The sequence below is a fragment of the Myotis daubentonii genome, chromosome 14, assembly GCF_963259705.1.
Source record: "Myotis daubentonii chromosome 14, mMyoDau2.1, whole genome shotgun sequence".
NCBI classification, from domain to species: domain Eukaryota; kingdom Metazoa; phylum Chordata; class Mammalia; order Chiroptera; family Vespertilionidae; genus Myotis; species Myotis daubentonii.
The window spans coordinates 16,082,337-16,097,317 of record NC_081853.1 but is presented as its reverse complement, the minus strand read 5'-3'; the positions used below and the strand labels follow the sequence as shown (position 1 = coordinate 16,097,317).

The 14,981-nt window shown below is 41.1% G+C and overlaps 1 protein-coding gene across 4 annotated transcripts in view; it reads right to left on the bottom strand.

Annotated features, from left to right (window-relative positions):
- ERC2 (ELKS/RAB6-interacting/CAST family member 2) overlaps window positions 1-14,981 on the bottom strand; it is a 906,943-nt gene that overhangs the window by 739,153 nt on the left and 152,809 nt on the right. For all 4 annotated transcript variants that reach the window (XM_059663256.1, XM_059663255.1, XM_059663257.1 and 1 more), the window contains exon 3: window positions 4,709-5,125. In XM_059663256.1, the coding sequence (XP_059519239.1) occupies window positions 4,709-5,125 (417 nt within the window). The remainder of the gene's footprint in view (window positions 1-4,708; window positions 5,126-14,981) is intronic.

Below are 14,981 nucleotides of genomic sequence, written 5' to 3'. Positions count from 1 at the left end.
GGACAATGCATCCAAAGACTCCTGACTCTCCTCTGAGGACCAGCCAAGAATACATTAAGGAGAGTGGAGATATGAGGATCCTGGTACATAAACCCACTTTTTCTTTAATGAGATCAGTAGTATTTTGGGTCCTTGATTACTAAAACCTTTACATGGAACAATATGTTCTCTGCAGAAAAAGCTAGAGAACAAGGTAAACTATTACTACATCAAACAATGTCTGATCAAATCAACCTGGATGCAAAAGCATCAGACTACACCAGTGAGTAATGCTGCATTTCAGCCAACACTTCAGCTCACATTAGCACATCCGTTGTAGTTCTTGGGCAATCATCTTGGTCTTCCAAATAAGTTGAGATCATAATCTTTCTGTTGTTGTTTCCTGCCAGGCACAGAAGTGGTTTCACCCTCAGCCTTTTCCAGACCACCGAAACACGAGACACTAAAGCAATCTGACTCTCCCGTATGCAATTCCTGCCAACTCAAAATCTCCTGAAACAATAGGCTGCACAAGGCCAGTACTCCAGGAGGTGGGTTTATACGAGGTCCAACACCTTTGCCTAAAAATGAATCATAAAACCACTAGATCTCTATTCCCGAGCATTACGCCATCTAGCCCCAACAGAGTCGAACCGTGCAAAGTGAAAAAGAAATCAGGAACACACTGAACTTAAAACTGCAAGTATATTTTAAATCCTATTTTAGATTCATTTAAATTAACCAAGGTCAGGCAACTTCTTTATTCAGCTGGGTTACTCTTACTGGTTTAATATCAAAAGCAGTCAGCCACATTTTTCAACCAAAAATAAAGAAACTCCCTAACAGAAGAACACTCTAAAACTCAGTAGAGATATAGAAACAGCTTACAATAAACTACCTTCTGGAACAACTAATGGAGAAAATTACTGTTATGTGGCCATGGGGGACAACTCTTTGTATATTATTACACATTTTGCAGGTCACAAATTAAGAGCACAATTTTTATTTTCTAGCATAGCACTTTTCCAAGGTGTTTCACAAAGAACACCAGTGCAACAGAGAAAAGCAAGTCAAACAAGATAAGTGTGAGAAGTTCTGCCTTCCCTAGTCCCCTCCTTGGAAATGACTGATGCATATTTGCAGTAAACTCTATGACTCCAGCATTTTCCCACATTTATTTGGCCCTGCAGTCTATTTTCTCTTAGAGAAAGATTTTTTCTAGAAAATAGATATAATGAAATGGTCCAGTAGCTAAGACTCTGAAGTCAGCCTGATTCGAATACCAGCATAACCACTTGTTAGTTATGGGCAAGCTTCTTAACATCACTTGTCCCTCAGTTTCCCCAGGTAAAAATGGTCAAAACAATAGCAGCTAGCTCTTAGGTGTGGGTCTTCCAATATGAAAGCAACTGTCTGCTGAGAGCCTTATTTACTTCATGCCATTTTACTGCCTACTATTTTTTGTGAGGTCTGTGTCTCCCACAGCAAGTCCCTTTTTGTCACTCAGATCTCAGTTCACAATGACACCCCCTCCAAGAGGCCTTCCCTGACCACCAATATGAAGTTGGCCCCACCCAAGTCACTAGTTCTTCATCCTCTTCTTTTCCTCCTGATACTTCTCTGTTTAACTGTTACATAGGTATTTGTATACTAGTTGAACCCAATAGAATACAAGCACCATGTAGTCAAACGTTATCATTTATCATTGCTCTATCCCAAAACACATCCTCAAATACGTATTCATTGGATGGATGGATGGATGGATGGATGGCTGGCTGGCTGGCTGGCTGGCTGGATGGATGGATGGATGGGTGAGTGAATGAATGAATGAATGAGGTGGCTGTGAGAATTAGATGTGAATCACATAAATCATTCTTTATAATGCCTGACACATGATCATCAATCTAGACAGTTTTGAAAACTTTTGATGAATGATGTGGTTAATGCATTCGAAATTCTGACACTATTTAACTTGCCTCTTCTTGCTGTATCATGGACAAACATTTAATGGCATTTAGTTAGAGATGTGTTGGTAAATGGGCTTGCAGGAATGGGGCAGGTGGGGGGAGTGCAGGTAGCATTTTACCGATTTGCATGGTGTAAATACTCCCACCATGACCAATTTCAGTTATCAATGGTTTAAAAGCAGGCTCACAAAATTCCAGAAAATAAAACATATGGCTCTCACAAGACAGTACAAGTCTTCTCTGGGGAAGGGTCTTTTCAGGCCTCCAAGTTTTGTTTGTTGAGTTGAAGTTTAACATTTTTAAAAATTTAATTTTTTTATTGATTTTAGAAAGAAAGGGAGAGTGAAAGAAACATCAATAATGAGAATCATTTGATCAGCTGCCTCTAAAATAAAATTTTTATAGAGAGATATTTTTTCCACATTCTCCCTTTTTATGAGTCAAAATAAGGACTACCCACTGCCTGGTCTGATACTCAAGGAAACTAGTTGGATGTGTTGGGCTACATTTTCTGTGAACTCTCAGACTGGTGTTTAAGGCTCTAAACATGATCTATATCCATATATGACCATTGTGAGGACCAACTAACCTCATAAAACACATACTAAGTTTAGTTTAGATTTATTTAAATGGAGGCATCCACACAAGAGACTCAAGGAACCATCTATTAAGTGCCACCAATGAGCAGAATCTGATAACAGAATAAGAGTGACTCTTATCCTGACCCCAAGATTCCAACATAGAGTGAAGGTCAATGCTGCAGATGGGAGTTTCTCTGGCACCACAGGCTTGCTGTACATGCAACATGACCCCTTGGCACCGAAAGCAAACCATCTGTGTTTTTCAAGTACAGCAATCTACCAACCAGAATGTTGAGATGACACAACCAAAATTCAAAATCCACAGTCACTCTACATGCAAGTGATAACATGCCAATGATTATTGCTTCTCTTTTGTAAACTATATGGAAAGTCTATGGAGTAAGGCAGGAAGAGACTAGCTTCTAATCCACTGTATCAGCTACCTATTGCTATATAACTATTACCCCCAAAATTCAGCAGCTTAAAACAACACACATTTATTATCTCACAGTTTCTGTGGATCAGGAAACCAGGCACAGCTTAGCTGGGTACTCTGCTTCACAGTTTCTCACAAAGCTCTAGTCCAGGTGTCAGCCCACAGCTCCCATCTCATCTGAAGGCTCAACTGGGGAAGGATCCACTTCCAAGCTCACTAAGTGGTTGTTGGCAGTTTTCAGTTCTTTGTGACTTTGTAGTAAGAGTCTCAGTTCCTCACTGGGTATTGGCTGAAGGCTGCCCCTGGTTCCTTACCACAAGGACATCCCCACATGATAGAAGGCAATAGAGTCTGTTAACAAGATGGAAGTAACAGTCTTATGTAACTTAATCATGGAAGTGTCACTGTCATCCCATTACCTTTGGCATTCTCCGCTGTTTAGAAACAAGTCACTGGGTTCAACTTATACTCAAGGAGAGGGGATTACACAAGGGTGTTCGGGATCATTGGGGCCATCTTAGAAGTCTGCTCACCACAACCAACCTTCTTGGAATATGAACAGGAAGACCAGGTCCAACAAAACACCTTTTTAAGCATCTCCATGTGAACCCAAGCCATGTGGTTTCCTAAGCATATTGCTAAGTCTCATAAAAACAAAACAAGAGAGAATGAACACTGAGGACATTAAGTCTGAGAACACAAGCAAATACACTCTATATCAGAGAAAACCCCTGGGAGCTTCTGTATTAGTAAGTCCCAACATGAAAGCCATTTTTTCTGAACAATGAAACGAGTGACTCATGGGAAGGCTGCCCATCTGAGCAGGTATAGAATGCCAGGAAATCTAGTTTGGCCTAGAAGCAAGTTATCTTTTGGAATTTTGATTTGTTGCTGTAGCATAATTTGAAAATTTACTTCATCCCATTTTACTGGCTACTATTTTCTGTGAGGTCTGTGTCTCCCACAGCAAGTTGCTTACATGGTCCTTTCGCAATAGAAACCCATCATAGTGGCAAAGAACTGCTGTAAAAATGTCAAGCCTTAGCTGTCACCCGCCTTCTATCTAAGCTCCACCCAGCCACATATTCTCAGATACATGAGCATCCCAACATTCAATGGTGGTGGCCGGCCAGAGAGGCTGCTTCTGAAAGACTTTGAAGGATTTAACCCACTAAGTGCAACACACATAGAAAACATGGAGCACTCAGTCCTGGATGAATGCAAGGGCAAGCAACAAAGATTATCGTCAATCTAAACGTTCAAAAGTGCTCCGCACGTTTTACCATGCTTTCCAGAACTATCCATATGCTTTCTGAAAAGTCTGCCCTCAGTTCAGCTATAAAAAAAATAGTTAGGTTTATTGTTTTGCTAATCACCTATTCATTTTGCTCCTCTAGAGTGATGATTTTTGGTAAACATCTAAAATTAAACAGTACTGTACAAAGGCCCCGAAACAACGACCATCTGTGGGAAAGCAGCCGTAAACCACCTTAGAGCTGACACGTGCTACACACGCCTGGACCCTGAATTCATATTAAATAATAATGGAACATATGTGTGGTGAGCAGAGAAAACAAACTAATGCAAAATTCCAGCTTGAAGGTGATAAGCAGACAGGAAGGTTATAAAACAGGTGACCAAGGGGATTTTAAGGCCGTAGATGTCTTCCAACCTGTGAAAACAACTTGATAACAAACCTTAACTCGTAAAATATGACCTTGGGACAATAAAGGGGATGTTCTTACCTCTCTCAGATGTATGTTTTCCTTCTCTTTCTGGTCTAAAATCACCTCCAAGTGGCTGACCTGAGACTCGGCCTCGGCCACCCGCCGCGTCCTTTCATTCTCTTCCTCCAGACTTTTGGACGGCAAACCTTTACTTTGTAACATCTCCAGCAGCTTTTTAATGGACTCGTCTCGGGCATTGAGGGTCTGTTTCTGCGTTTCGATCCTCAGCTCCATTTCCTCCAAGGTCTTCCTCAATAGGAACAGCTCCTTAGCCTGCCGGTCATGCTCCGCTTGCAGCCGCCGGAAGTTCTCCTCCGTCAGCTCGATGGTGAAGTGCTCGGCGCCGCGGTTGCCGCTCTCTTGCTGCAGGAGGTGGTTGAGGTCTCTCTGGGTTCGCAGCTCATCCTGAAGGGCCTGGATTGTCAACTGCAGGTGCTGTGATGGAAAGACGGGGCAGGAGAGGAGACAGAAGGAGAAAAGTCAATGGCCACGCCAAGGGCTCTGTGCTGGTCCCGCACCATGAAGATGGAATGTTAATCATGAGGTCCACAGGGCCAGCGTGAAGTCCTCCGGGTGACTTCAGAAGCATGGGACAGCACATGGAGAGGGGTAGTTAATTCAATGAGGCTTTCTCAATGTCGTAGGAGAAAAGAAATGCACACATACACAGAAACAGTAGATCAGTGTCAGTCACGAGGGAAATTGCAGTCTACCGTTTTAATTTAGGAAGTGGGAAGGGTTAGAGGGAAACTCACAACACACCTTCTTTATGCCCACAGTGCTCCAGACTCAGTATTCCTTGTTTCCTAAGGGGTTCTTTATTCTACTATCCATTTTTTTCCATGATAAATGCATGTCCACTTAAAAATGAAAATAATAGCATCCACTACAGGTAGACACAAACAAGGACTTTATTTTTACAAATAAAGCTGTGAACAGGTTTAGTGAACAGGATTACTGCATCTGCAAGCAAAGGGAACAAAGGCAGACGGAGACAGACAGTCAAACACATGGGGAGGTGAGGCTGTGCAGAGTAAAACAAGCGAGCTGCAAAGAGTGGACAAACCTTGGTTCTTCTGGCATCCAGCAACTGAACAGCATGGGAAATGAAAAAAAAAAAAATGAAGCAGGAAATCAACACAAAGAAAAGTCCAGTGCAAGCAAAGGATATTTAACAGAAAGAACTTAATCAACATAAAGTACCTTCACAGAGAAAAAAAGAAAAAGAAAAACAACTTCTTCTTACAGCAAAGACCCATAAGCTACACACAATCTATAGTACTGATGCTTGATAAATGTGATTTTTTTAAAGTGAGGTTTGTTCCACCTTTTCTTTTCCTAAATCTCCCTGACACAGTGAGTCTTGGGTGTATTACCATGGAGAAAAGCACAATACCCCAGAAGCACCCACACCTAATTCCAGGTCACCCTTTTAACCAAAATTACAGGGAGAACACCAGAGAAACAAAATCATTACCAATGTGAGAAGAGAACCCCTTGGAAGAATGAAATAATGATACATGTTATAACATAGATGAAAATGTGCTAAGTGAAAGAACCCAGTTATTGCATGATTCCATTGATAGTAAATGTTCAGAATAGGCAAATATATAGAGACAGAAAATAAATTAGTGGTTGCCAGGGCCTGGATAGGGAGGAGATAAGGAGTTACTACTAAAGTGTTTCTTTTTGGGGGTGATGATGTTCTAAACTTTATTGTAGTGATGGTTATATAACTTTATGAATATACTAAAAAACTACTCAATGTTATACTTTATATATGCCTCACCCAAGGATATGTTTATTGATTTTTAGGGAGAGGGGAGGGGAAAAAGAGAGAAAGAGAAACATCAATCAGTTGCCTCCTGTATGCACCCCAATCGGAGATTGAACCTCCTACCCAGTCTTGTGCCCTGATCAGGAATCAAACCCACAACCTTTTGGTGTACGGGGTGACGCTCCAATCAACTGAGCCACCTGGGCAGGAAAGTGGTGTATTATATTTCTTTTAAATAATTCATAAAGGCCATCATGAAATATGTACCAGTTGCTTATTCCCCATCAGTACCCTGTGAGGCACTGTGGCACATGGGTGAGAAAGTGAGTACTTGACCCCTATGCTCTAGGAATTTCAGTGGAAATGTATAGATGCAGTGAATATCCGTGATAATTCCTACCACAAAGAGTTATTGTGAGAATTGAATTAGCTAAGACAGTACATATAAAGTTCTAGGAAGTACAGAGTAATCACTTATACTGTATCAGTCAGGATAGGGTAGAATATGCTGCTGTGACAACAGCAACAGAAACCCACATTCTGAAAGACATAACCCACCTGCCGGGCTGAGGACACAGAATCAGAACTCTTAAAGCTCAAAAAAACCTTAAAGATTTACATGTTGACATCATTTCACAAATGAGAAAATCAGTTCACACAGGTTAAATGTCAGGTGCAAAAACACACAAACACTGCCAAAGCCAACATCTCCGTTTCTGGGTTCCTGGGCTCCATCCTGGTGTGTATTCCAATAACCCTGAGGGTAGACAAAAAGGGGGTGGCTCTCTACTTTAACAACTTAGGAAATGGCAGTTGTGTTAGAGACAGAACAAGCAATAACCTAAATTGTTTCGCCTATACATCACTGGGTCCTGTCCAATAGTTAAGTAGCATGGGACACAACAAGGACAGGGACAATTTACTGAGACCTCCTTTCTAAGTCCTTGGAATTTGACTGTTAGCTAATTAGAATTAGCTATTGGAACACAAACTCAATAAAAACTACCTCTAAAGATCATAAACAATAAAGGGAAATCTCTTGCAAAGCTGAAGACCTTTTCTGAGGGTCAAAAATTAAGAAAAATGATGCACAGTTTTCAATTCCCCCTTCCCAGATTATTCAGTTCCTTCAGGCTGAATCACTCCCCTTCTCAACTGTGAAAGCCCATTTCTCTTACGGCAGGCACCCAAACCCCACTGGATCAATAATCAAGAACATTCATTTCAACCGTTTTTTCCATCTCTGGAGAGGAAAGGCAATGATTATATGTAATATAAAGCTGTTGTACCGGGGGGAGGGGGGGAGGAAAAAAAAGAACATTCATTTCAGCTTGTTACCTACATCAGGTACGTACCTACAAACCAGCAACCTGCAAGACTGGATTCTAGGGCCATCTCTTGGAATCTCCCAGTCATCACCACAGTCTCAACTTCCCAAAGCCTCGACCACTCCTTCTATGGCTTCTACTCCACTGTACCACTAGAAACAGAAGCCCTTCCAATGTCCACCTACATCAGGAAGGACATCACCACATGATCCGACCTCGTACCTGTGTCCCAGTCAAACTGCTGTCAACTCAGCACTTGTGGCACAGGTGAGACAGGTGGCAAAAAAATTCTCTTCAAGTACAAAAGTGAGGCAGTGGTTGGATGAGTATTCAGAAAGCTTTTTACTCCCCACCCTGATTCTGAGATCATCTCCAGTGACTCTCGAAGAATCAAAGCTCAGAAAGCAAACCCTTTTCTCCATGGCCTGCCACTGAGGACATCACGGAGGAAAGCAAAGCAGGTGTGACAATGGGCATACAGGCTGCTCCTTCCAGTCAGTCCACTAGGAGAACAAATAGAATGTGTCACATTTATCAGGATACCCAGCCTTTAACCAGCTCTTTTTAACCTTGGCCCTCCACACTTAATCACATGCTTTGAACTCTGCCCTGGAGAGTACAGACTAGCCTCATCTTCAGTCCACAGAAAAAAAAAATGGTTTAAAATCATTGGTCTGCCCTTTAAACACAGGTAAACAAAATGGGAGCTGGAAAGATTAGTCTGTCCAACTGATTCCAAGTCTCAGACAGTAAAGGAGGTTACAATGACTTCCCTTTCTGGTATTATGGTAGGCTACATTTTCTGGTAGGCCCTCCCAGTATGCAACAGGCAGATAGAAGCAAATATATCTTTCAAAGTATTGTTGTGCTTACAAACAAAAGTAATCTCCAGGAGAAAGAAAGAGAAAGTGAGCTTCTCAAGGGCAGGTTCTGGGCCAAAATTGGATTATACCCCCAAATCTAGCACATAGTGGGTATTCAATAAATAGAGAGTACAATATGGGCAGGAAGATGAAAGGACCAAAGGGGAAATTGTCTTGCCAGTCAGTTGGCACAGGGGAACAATGTGAGGGAGAATGGGTTTCCGTTCCTCTTTGCTTTGCTGTTAGGTTGGGGGTGAGGAAATGGTGGGGAGGGGGAGTGTGTCCTTGACCTCAGATTACTCTGCCCCGTTCTGTCCTCCAAAACTAAAAATGCCTCACATCCACCAGGTCACTCGGCTGACAACACTGCTCCGAAGCTGCCAGCACCACGTACACTCCACAAGGGAATAAATAGGGCAGGCTTAAGGGATTGGACTGCAATCACATCATTAGTTGATACGGGCCAGTGTCTAAAATTGAGGTTTCCTCCAGCCAATTCTAAGAACTTCATTTTGCACAACTCTTAAAAGCTCAAGAAAAGGAGAACCATGAAAATTAAAGAAACTAAGCCACACTTGAGTTTATCTGAAAGAGGAGGGGGAATATCCTTTGCCTTAGCCAATGTTTAGGAGGGTGACCTCCAATTGCTACTGGAGTCAGAATCTAATCCAGATTTCAGAATATCTATAGCACAGAAAGGTAAATAGAATGAATATATAAATATATAAAAATATATATATATATATATATATATATATATTCATATGATGTACATGGAACACACAATTATATAAATAGGGACTAGCCAGATGTTTAGAATCTACTGTGTCTTATCCCCAAATATGGAAAATATGAGTTCCTGGCAGATTTGGGGGGGGGGGGGAGAGAAATCTGTGACCTTAAGCTCTTTTCCACACTATAAGGAAAAAACAAAGAAATGATAAAGTTTTGTACTATAAAGCAGTTTATGGTTTCATTGCTATGAAAACCATCTCTGAGCTATATAAAAATATGAATTGGCTTATACCCAAAAGTCTTGAACTTCTTTTTAATAAATCCATACGGCTTCTCAAGCAAGGGCTTAACATAACTCTTTCAAAGAAAACGGAATCTCTCTGCAGACAACTTGGCCTGCTCTACTTTTTCTGTGACTTTATTTTCCTATTTGTCATTTCCCAGTTTGTCTCTAATCAAATTTTAAGGGCAGGTTCTCTGATCCCTTTTTCCATAATCCTGTAGGCAGGACGCACAGAACTCCTCATGGCTCCAAACCTTCATGTGTGTGAAAAGACGAACAGCAGACGTTGGCGGAAAACACATGGCTCCGTGTGCTGTGGAAGAGTTGCTCTACTGAGAAAAGTATAAAAAATTAATATTTGGGCATATGGTCCTGGGCGTTCTCCTTCAGGATAGAATAAGGACACTGGGTGATTCTTAAAAGCACCAAAATGCGGGGACCCTGGGTTCCTAGGGCAGACGTGCTGTCAGAGATAACTGTGGAACCCACTTAGGTTGATAGCATGTGACATTGTGCCAAGATTCATAACACTGGGAACAGCATCCATGGGAAAGCCCTCTTGGCAGCTGCTTTCATAAGCAAGGAGTTCTGGTTTTCATTACAGTCCAATACCATTAGGTGGCACAGTATCAGAATATGGTGCTGAGCTTAGAGTTAAAGATTTACCTTCTAAGTCCAACTTTGCTACTAACCAATTATGTGATCTGGGGGAAATCCCTAAACTTCCTAGGGATTCCAAGAGGAGTGGTGAAGAGCTGGGTTTTGAGTCCTACATCTACCTGTTACAGTCTGCGTGACCTTGGACAAACTACTTAAGTACTCCAAGCATCAAAATATTCATCCTTAAACAGGAGATAATAATCATAACTAATTTACAGGGTTCACACAAAGACCACATGAGATGCTTAAGTAAGTGAACAAGTTCCCATAAAGCACAAAACCCAGCGTTCTGGCACATACAACTGCTCAATAAATGTCCACCATAAGCACCACTGTTGAGACAGAGGTGGTGGCTAGAGGCCTGCAATTAGATTTTTTTCTCCCGTTTGAGCATAAAAACTAAATTAACATAAATTTGTGATCATCAAATAAGTGTAATGGTGGGAAACTAAATGCTAAGCGCTTTGGCATTTTTTAAATAAGGGAAAACAAGAAACAGTTGTTTTAAGACAAACTCAAAGACGAATAAAATTGATTTCCCATTAACTGGTCTATAAATAACTCTACAAGGGGCTGCTAGAATACCAAACATTTCTGTTTTGAAGATCAGGGTTCTTTCCCTACTATTAGTCAGTAATACATAAACAACTAAAGGATAATAGCATCACCTGCCATTGACTCTGCTCAACCAGGTTCAGGTTAAAATAAAAATTCAGAAGTATTGATATTTTTAAATATGTTCAGAGAAGCAACCCAAAACATGTAATCATAGAAATTATGGTTAAAGTTGGAACTTTTACATTATTAATAATCACAAGCAGTTGCTAAAAAAACAAGCTCCTTTATTTGAATTGCTTAACAAATTTTTAAATGGGATTTTAAGAGACAGAACTTAAGAAGAGAGCCAAGAAGACAGAACCTACAGAGAACCTACAGAGAGAAGAACTTCGCTGGAGAGAACATGGCAAAGGATCCTGAACTGAACCTGACTACAGAAATTGGCAAGAGAACCTGACTAGAACCTAGTGACTGAACCTGGCTGGAGATCTCAGACAGAACCTGGCTGGAGAACCTAGCGAGGGAACATGGCCACAGAACCTGGCTGGAGATCCTAAGCAGAACCTCTCTGGAGATCGAGACCAGAACTTGGCTGGAGATCCGGGCTGGAGATCCTAGCTAGGCTGCTGATCAACTGAACACTGTCTCCGTGTCCTTCCTTCTTCGCCGACTCCGTCCACACCTTTGGGAACCACTGGACCCGCTGGGGCCGGACCCCGGCACCTGAGAGTGAGTCTCCTCCCCCCAGCCCCCAGGCAAGGAGCACAGCCACACCCAGATTCCACCCTGTACGAGATCAAGGATTAAGATAACCTGATCAGTCCCTGGGAGTTAACAGGGTCTGGCCTATAGGGGGATTTTCAATCCCAGCAACAACATAGCGCCGGTAACTAACTATTACGCAGTCAGCTCTGGGCAGTGAACTTCCACTGGACAGAGAGGCCCTATAGCCTCAGAGGCCAACCCCAGAACACTGCCACCCAGAGGCTGACCCACAAACTGACTCTTTGCTAAACACAAAATAAGGCAGTCTGGGAAATAAATGCGGCATGCTTTAAAATAAGGACTGTGGTTTACAACACAGAGGAACAGTATATCGCAGGGAAACTCAACACTCTCCTGAATACCTGGAAGGTCTAAGGTGAGCCACACTGAAGAATAGAAGAAACGAAGGACCTCCACTACTGCAATTTTTTTTCTTTTTTCACTTTTTAACTAAGAAACCAATTTTTTTCCATTCTTTTTTTTCTGTTCCTTTTTTTTTTTATCTTTTTTTTTCTTTCTTTTCTTCTTTTTCCATCACCTGATTTTACCCTTTTAATTACTACCTTCTTATTTTTAACCAGTATTATTACTGCTACCATTTTACCATTTTTTAAAGTGCCATTTTATTTTTTCTTTATTTTATTTTGGGATTAGTGTTCACCATTCTATTTTCATCGTTATATTATTGGTTGTTTCTAGTTTGCATTCATATCCAGGGAGCTGTTGCTGGAATTTGTTGGGATTAATGGCTGTTCTATAGGAGTATTCTCCTCATATAAAAAGTCTCTTCCCTCTTCCACTTCATTCTCTCTTTTCGCTCTTTTTTTTTTTTCTTTTCTTTTCTCGCTTTTATTTTCCCCCTTCCATTTTCCCAATTTCATTTTTGCACTCCCTTTTTTTGGTCCCTACTTTTCTTTTCCTTTTTCTCTTTTATATTTTTCTCTTCCTTCTTCCTTATCCCCTAATTCTCTTAATTCAGGTGGTCACCTTTAATTGGGGTTATTAATATCGTGAATATATTTGTGTATAGTGCCTGGTACGTGGTGCCTTGTTGTGTTGTATTTTGTGCCTTTAAATCAACGCAGCAGATCCAAGCAACAGCAACCTCCTGAGCACCTCATCCTCTGCTGAGGAACAGCAGCTGTACGTGAAACCTCGCCCCACCAGCCGGAAGAGCCACCACAGCTGTGAACAGCACCCACCAGAGGAGCTGCTGACAACTGAAGAGCAGCTGCTACCGCAACCGCCCGAAGAGCAACCACAGACCAAGGAGTCACTGCCACCAAGGGAGCAACCACTGAACAACTCAACGTCTAGATATGTCAGTGAGATCAAACATGGGTAGACAAAGAAACCCCCAAAGGAAAGAGAAGGAGGACTCTCCAGAAAAGCAGCTAAGTAATACAGAGGCATGCAACATGACAGATAAAGAATTCAGAATGAGGATCCTAGAGTGCATAAACCGGATGGAGGAAAAAATCGACAACCTCTGCAAGAAGCAAGAAGAAACAGATGAAAAAATCGATAACATATGGAAGAAGCTAGAAGAAACAGATGAAAAAATCAACAACCTAAGTAAGACCCAAGAAGAAATGAAGAGTGATATAGCTGCAATGAAAAACTCCATTGAAAGTATCAACAGTAGACTAGGGGAAGCGGAGGACCGAATAAGTGAATTAGAAGACAAGGAAGCAAAACACACCCAAAATGTACTGCAATTGGAGAAAAAAATTAAAAGACAGGAGGAGAGCCTAAGGGAGCTTTGGGACAACATGAAACGAAACAACATACGAATAATAGGAGTACCAGAACAACAGAAGGATGAACAAGGATTAGAAAACCTACTCGAAGAAATAATATCAGAAAACTTTCCTGAGGTGGGGAAGAAAAAAGTCACACAAGCCCAGAGAGTCCCAAACAAGGTGAACCCGAAAAGACCCACACCAAGACACATCATAATCACCATGGCAAATGTTCAGGACAAAGAGAGAATCTTACAGGCTGCAAGAGAGAGACGGAAAGTTACATACAAGGGATCTCCCATTAGATTGTCAAATGACTTCTCAACAGAAACACATCAGGCCAGAAAAGAACGGACTGAAATTTACAAAGTGATGCAAAGCAAAGGACTGAATCCAAGAATACTCTATCCAGCAAGGCTATCATTCAAAATTGAAGGGGAAATAAAAAGCTTCACAGACAAAAAAAGACTAAGGGAGTTTGTCACCACCAAGCCAGCAATGCAAGGAATGCTAAAGGGACTGGTATAAAAATAAGAAATAAAAAGCTCAGAAAGAAAACAGCCACACAAAAAAAGAAATGGCTACAAACAAGTACCTTTCAATAATAACTTTAAACGTAAACGGACTAAATGCTCCAACCAAAAGACATCGAGTGGCTGAATGGATAAAAAAACATGACCCATACATCTGCTGTCTACAAGAAACCCACCTCATTAGAAGGGACTCACACAGACTGAAAGTGAAAGGATGGAAAAATATCTTTCAGGCAAATGGAAAGGAAAAGAAAGCTGGGGTAGCAATACTTATATCGGACAAAATAGACCTCAAAGTGAAGGCCTTAACAAGAGATAAGGAAGGCCACTTCATAATACTAAAGGGATCAATACAACAAGAAGATATAACCCTGGTAAACATATATGCACCCAATATAGGAGCACCCAAATTCATAAAAAAACTCCTGGAAAATATCAAAGGAGAGATCGACAACAATACAATCATAGTAGGGGACTTTAATACACCATTGACAGCACTGGATAAGTCCTATAGACAAACAACCAGCAAAGATACAGCAATCCTAAATGACTCACTAGATCAGATGGACTTAATAGACATCTTCAGAACACTTCACCCCAAAGCCAGAGAATATACGTACTTCTCAGGTGCTCATGGGACATATTCAAAAATAGACCACATATTGGGTCACAAGCAAAGTATCCCCAAATTCAAGAAGATTGAAATCATAAAAAGCGTCTTCGCAGACCACGATGGCATAATATTAGAAATAAACTACAATAAAAACAACCCAAAATACTCAAACACCTGGAAGCTGAATAGCATGCCATTAAATATTGATTGGGTTACCAATGAGATCAAAGAAGAAATTAAAAACATCCTGGAAACTAATGACAATGAAAACACAACAATCCAAAACCTATGGGACACATTGAAAGCAGTCCTGAGAGGGAAGTTTATAGCTCTACAGGCCTATCTCAAAAAACAAGAAAAAATGGTAGTAAATCATCTAACTCTACATCTCAAAGAATTAGAAAGAGAGCAACAAGAAAACCCCAGAGTGAGCA